This window comes from Carya illinoinensis, chromosome 2 (assembly GCF_018687715.1).
Source record: "Carya illinoinensis cultivar Pawnee chromosome 2, C.illinoinensisPawnee_v1, whole genome shotgun sequence".
Taxonomy (NCBI): Eukaryota; Viridiplantae; Streptophyta; class Magnoliopsida; order Fagales; family Juglandaceae; genus Carya; species Carya illinoinensis.
In genome coordinates this window covers 22,103,912-22,110,321 of record NC_056753.1, presented here as the reverse complement: position 1 = coordinate 22,110,321, position 6,410 = coordinate 22,103,912, and the positions used below count along the sequence as shown (strand labels likewise).

Below are 6,410 nucleotides of genomic sequence, written 5' to 3'. Positions count from 1 at the left end.
AAAGTACTTTCCTTTTCAAAAACTTCAAATATAATCTTTTACTTTTTGTATATAACAAAATGAGCACACTTTACTTTTCAAAATTTTCAAACAAAATCATCTACTTTTTGTATAAGTCTAAAAAAAATATCAATCATTTTTGAAAATATTCAAATAAAACATGCACATGTGAAAGATGACAATCAATCATCTTTAATATTTTCAAAATTCAACTCTTTAATCAAGGCATGCACATATAAAAGATGACAATCAATCATCTTTCAAAATTTTCAAATTTAATTTTCAAAAATATTCATGCACATGTAGAAAATGTATTTTAATGCTTTATGATAAAATATTAATTTTGAGCATTAATCCTAATTTCGAATTTTGAAGAGATTTACAACATTACTCTATAATTTTAATGTAAACTTATTCCCTTCTTGCTCATGCTTGTTTCGTTGATGTGTTTGATTCCATTGTATAGACAACTTGAGTTTGAGGCTTCTTTATTCTTTGAATTCATTTGTTATCATCAAAATCTATGTATAAATATATAATTATACAAAACTTGAAATTTTAGGTTCAACAAGAATATAAGTTAAGATTTTAGACATTTTGTATTTCTTTTATTTAATATATTTATATGAATGTTTTTATATTATTTCAATGATATATTATTTTTGACATATCAAATATTTTTTTAATACATAAGTTAATCAAACGTATTTTACTTTTATTATAAATTTTTCTATCAAATTATTATATATCATAAAAAAATTGTATAAAAATGAAACAAAAAATATTTTATATGTATTATTCTAATTATGTTTCGCCTCTTAAAATAAATTTCTGTCTCGTCACTGTTCCAAAGGTATATCACGACGCGGGTGTTGTAGGATTAAGGGAAGAAATTATTAAATTATTAAATAATTATTAAATAATTTCAGAATTAAACCGTTCTGGGTACTCTTCATTTGGATTAAGAGTATCTTTTTAATAAAAATTTTATTTACAGTCCGTTTTATGTACTGTTTTTATATTTTATTAATATAATTAGTTGTATCAATTATTTTATATTTAATAAATAATGTGATTAACTGTATCATTATTTTTAAAATAATATTAGACGTAAATATAATTTTATATTTAATATTAAGTGATAATTTTATTTTATTAATCATTCACCATTTTATTTAAATAAATTTATAAACGTGATAGTTTTTGGTACTTGCAAGCCGCAAGGAAACAGAAGTGACACAACGGAGCAAAGCAAAATTTTAACAAAAATATTAAAAAAGAAAACTGTGGTCTCAAAGTAAACCAACGCGTGGTATCCTCTGATTGCTTTGCTTTTATAAGCCTCTTTCCCACGGGTTTTCTCTCCCTTCATCCGTCCAGAGAATCAACAAACGACACCTCACACGGTCACACCCCCACTCTTCCCCAACCCCGTTACGCTCTCGCTCTCTCTCTCCCCCCGTTCCACCATTTTTCCGTTCCCATCACCTCTAAATTACTTATCAAGAGCCTGATACGCAAGAAGGCAGCTCTCGTATCATTCGAAAGGTAAAAACTCTCCTACACCTTTCTACGATTTCTGTGATCGATTCTTTGCTTTGTTTTCTTTTTTTTTTCCTCTCAAAAATATTTATTAGAATTTGAGCCCAGAATTGTGTTTCGATATACGATCCTGAACGATTCTAACCGGGCTTTATCTGATTCCAGAATTAAATGAATCAGATTTGATTATCTCAAAATCAGGTTTAGCTTCAGCGTCTCCCCCTCTCTCTTTCTAATAAATCTCTGTATCTTTTCCAGGCGTTCGACTTCTCCGCAAAAGACACAGATTTTGAATCCTTTTGTGACAATTGGAGCGGAGAGATACGGAATACCTGTGGATCCATACCATACTGTAAAGCGATGGCGTCGACTCTGCTCTCGAACCCCGTAACGAACTCTGATCGGTCAAGAAAGAAGAAGAAGAAGAAAATCCAAGCTAAGGATCAAAATGAACAGGATCACATCAAATGGAAGTCCGATTCGCAACAACAAAACTACTCTTCGAAGCTCCTCCAGGCTCTGAGCCAAGTCCGGCTCGGCAGTCCTCCACCTCCTCCTTCTTCGGCTGACGCGCCTCGCCGTGGAAGAGCCGTTCGCGAGGCGGCCGATACAGTCCTGGCCGTGGCTGCCAAGGGCAGGAGTCGGTGGAGCCGAGCGATTTTGACAAACCGGCTCAAGCTCAATTTCCAGAAGAAGCACAAGAAGCAGAGAGTGGTGGCGACGGTGTCCGGGCCTAGCCGATCGTCGTCGAAGAAGCCGAAGGTGAGTGTTTTGAGGCTGAAGGGGAAGAGTCTACCGGCCGTGCAAAGGAAAGTGCGGGTCCTTGGCCGGTTGGTTCCCGGTTGCCGCAAACAACCATTGCCGGTTATTCTAGAAGAAGCCACCGATTACATAGCCGCGCTAGAGATGCAGGTCCGAGTCATGGCCGCCCTTGCGGAGCGGCTCTCCGACTCCGGCGCCGGCTCCAGTTCAGCGCCGCCCAGCTGATGATGACACCCTTTGGCTATTGCCACGTCCCATTTCATTTTCTTTTCCTTTTGTTTTAATCTTAATTTTTAATCCTTCTTTATTTCTCCTTTTTTTTATTCTCCTGTTAAATACATGCCCCTTTCTCTTGCAAGGAAATCTATCTCACACTTACCTTGGAATTTCTCTCTTCCCTCTCCTATATTTCACTCCAAGTTCCTTCCTTCTTCTTCCTTTTTTTTACCCTTTATATCCTATTATTAAAAAAAAAGAAAAAAGAAAAAAAAAAAAAGGGTAACCAATTGGCAACATTATTTTTTAATTATTCTTAAAATGCCCTCTAAATATCGCATCGAAAAAGGTTCGGTTACCGACCAAGATTTTCTGGGACTATATATTTAACTACATTTTATTTAATTAAGCTCTACATTTGAGTTTTATGGTATTTAATACTATCGATGGTTCTTGCAGTTTGTAAGGGCTGCATTTATTTCTTCTGCATATCCGTACGATACTGCCAACTTAAAATATTAATTATTAATCAAAATTAATTTTTAATTTATATATATATATATGTAGTTTTTCTTTTCCATCTTGATCAAGTAGTTGTTTGGACATTATCTTCTGATTCAATAGAGGAATAAAATGACACATCTTAACAGAAGTAAAGCTTTTGTTTAAAACATTTCAGATAATTGGTTGCATCTTAAGCATCAAATTTGAAATATTTAATTAAAACGTCATATATATTAAATTTTTATTTTAAAAATTTTTTAAATTCATTTTATATCATATGCATCAAGAATCAAGAAAAACCATTAAACATTAAAAGGATATTAATTTTAAAATAAAGATTAATAATTTAATTAAACGTATATTTTAATCTTTAAGTTTAACTAAATGACATACATGATTTATTTTTCATTTAATAATAATAATAAAATTGATCAAAATATTTATTTTATATTAAAATAATAATATAATAAATTACATTAGTGAAGTATGTAAAATAATTATTACGATAGCCATCCTTATAAATATTTTGTTGTTATATCTGGATTTTCTCAATTATTTAATTTTTAAAATATATAATTTTAAGCCACACCATTCATTGTCTCATTATATTCCTATAAAACTCCGTCATCTGCTTTTTATCAATTAAATATATAATATAATAAGTCTAATTTCAGGCCTTCTTGTTGTGCGTTTTCATTCAATTCATTAATGCCTTTTTAAGACATATGCTCGGTCGGTCTCTTATTTTGTATTTGGATACACGAAACCGGGACACATTTCACGGATTTTTAAGGAAATTATTAGAATCCCATAAATTCGCATGAGGTTGTTCATAAATTGTGTAGCTATCTTGCATCGCATTCTCTGAAAATTGGGAACTAAATGACACTAATAAACTGTCCTAACACTGTTTTTTTTTTTTACCTCGTACGGTAGCTGTTTAGGGTGGAGGGAAAAAGTGAACATATTATCAAGGAATGAAGGGAGGGGGCAGAGCACAACATGTGAGTGTGTCGTGAATAGGCTTGCCTCCACTGCCTAAAAAAGGTTACCGAAAGCGCCGAAGTTGTTTATTAGACAAGCTGTGACTGGGGTTGGGATACAGTGTCACATGGATTCCTTGTCCCCCACGTTATGGTCTATTTGCCAGCCTTCCCCCCCCCCCCCCCCAAAAAAAAGTTTGGGCAGCATGTGATAGAGAGCTGGAGATATCTGAATCACCTCTCCCATGCAACTCTTTGCAATCTTTTATCATTCACCTACCCTACGAAATGGCGTAATCTCCGGACAAGTTCCTTAGGGAGAGTCACTCTCAAGAGGGCCATCCCCATCCCCCCAGTTGATTAATTCCCTGTTTTCCCGAATCTACCAAGATGCTGCCTCTGATTTTGGGTTGCATGACCAAACTGGGGCACACGGTGCTCAAGTTTCATCACCATCAGTGTAATCAGAAATGATTTGTGCAATCGAGAAATGCAGTCGGCTGTAAAAAAAAAATTAATACAGGACCTACATGAAAAAAAAAATTATTTTTGTAGCTTTTTATAATTCATGCAGGTCCTCCTGAATATAAAATAATTTTTTTATAATTTTTTTTTATTCATTTCGTACAGCCGACTGCACGCCGACTGCGTTTCCCGACTGCGTGTAGCAAAGCCCCAGTGTAATGCATGAATATGATGTATGAAACTGATAGAAACATGTATAAATTTTATTTTATAAAAATACCATTTGGAAAATTTTTTGAAAAATATCATGTCAATCTTTAAATAAATTGGACTTCTGTATCAATAGCATTGTTAATGGAATATCCAAACATAAAAAAAAAATAAAAAAAAAACATCTTCAAATACCTAATATGATGTAAAAAATATCATATTGGATTATCCAAATCTTTGCTACAGTAGCTTTTAGTTACAGTAAATCCAAAACTAAAAGCAAATTTGATGGATACTATACATATATCAAATGCTTATTTTATTAATTTTTTATAACATACACTCTCTTTTCTCCATTTACATCTACAAATATCTATATAATTTAATTAGAATGTAATTACTAATTGACATATAATAGGTAGAATAGTAAAATATGATAAAATAAAATAATTTAATAATTAAAAAAATTAAATATTTTTTAAATTATTAATTACTCATTACTATATAGTACATAAATAAATAATCCAATATAGACATTTGATGTGAATAGCTAAAATTTATCTTCTATTATTTTATTGTTATATAATAAAAAATAGTTATTCCAATATAGAGACTTATGTAAATAAAATAGTTAAAATCTAAATTCATTTTGTATTAATCAAAAGTGTCATCTACATATACATAATCCATTAACAATGATCTAAGAGCATCCTCATTTGCTTGATCAAACTTCAAAATTTAGTCAATATCACATTTTTTTACATTTGTCTATTCTATTTAAATTCAATACCCATATTGAATTATCTATTCACTCTCTATATAATAATAAAATATTATTAATTGAATAATTTTTTATTTAATTTATTTTTTTCACATTTCATAATTCTACCGATTAAATAGTAATAATAATTATATTATAATTAATTTAATATTAAAAAATCATATTTTCAAATGTCATTTAATTCTAATAATAAAAAATATATAATTAAACTCATCTAAAATTCTATTTAAATTTCTTAATTAATAACAAAATAGTATTTTTGCTTGGAGTAAGAAATTAATATTTTAATATTTACTTGAAGTGAGAAATTAATATTTTAATATTTAATGAACTAATTGTACCTATTTAAATTCAATACCCATATTGAATTATCTATTCACTCTCTATATAATAATAAAATATTATTAATTGAATAATTTTTTATTTAATTTATTTTTTTCACATTTCATAATTCTACCGATTAAATAGTAATAAGAATTATATTATAATTAATTTAATATTAAAAAATCATATTTTCAAATGTCATTTAATACTAATAATAAAAAATATATAATTAAACTCATCTAAAATTTTATTTAAATTTCTTAATTAATAACAAAATAGTATTTTTGCTTGGAGTGAGAAATTAATATTTTAATATTTATTTGAAGTGAAAAATTAATATTTTAATATTTAATGAACTAACTCTAATTTTCTATATTTGACTAAGTATTTTAGCAACAGCCTATATTATTTTAGATATATCTATTTCAATGTAAGGTCTTTTGACATAAATTATATAAATTTTAACAATTCCTCTCATTTAGTCAAATCAACGAAGATGCTCTTGAAAAAAATGAGAAAATGGGTATTTGGGTCGGCTGGGAATGGGGAAAAGCAGCACACGCACATGGGTAGCATTCATTTCGATCTGGCAGCCAAGCAATTACTGCGCAAAACACATGGAA

General features: G+C 30.0%; 1 protein-coding gene across 1 annotated transcript; it reads left to right on the top strand.

Moving 5' to 3' along the window:
* The first annotated feature begins 1,355 nt into the window (after positions 1-1,355).
* LOC122300353 (transcription factor bHLH147-like) lies at positions 1,356-2,694 on the top strand. Its single transcript, XM_043110938.1, has 2 exons — positions 1,356-1,548; positions 1,801-2,694. Exon 2 carries the CDS (start codon positions 1,903-1,905, stop codon positions 2,527-2,529), a length of 627 nt encoding a protein of 208 aa, XP_042966872.1. The 5' UTR covers positions 1,356-1,548; positions 1,801-1,902; the 3' UTR covers positions 2,530-2,694.
* Positions 2,695-6,410: the final 3,716 nt, after the last annotated feature.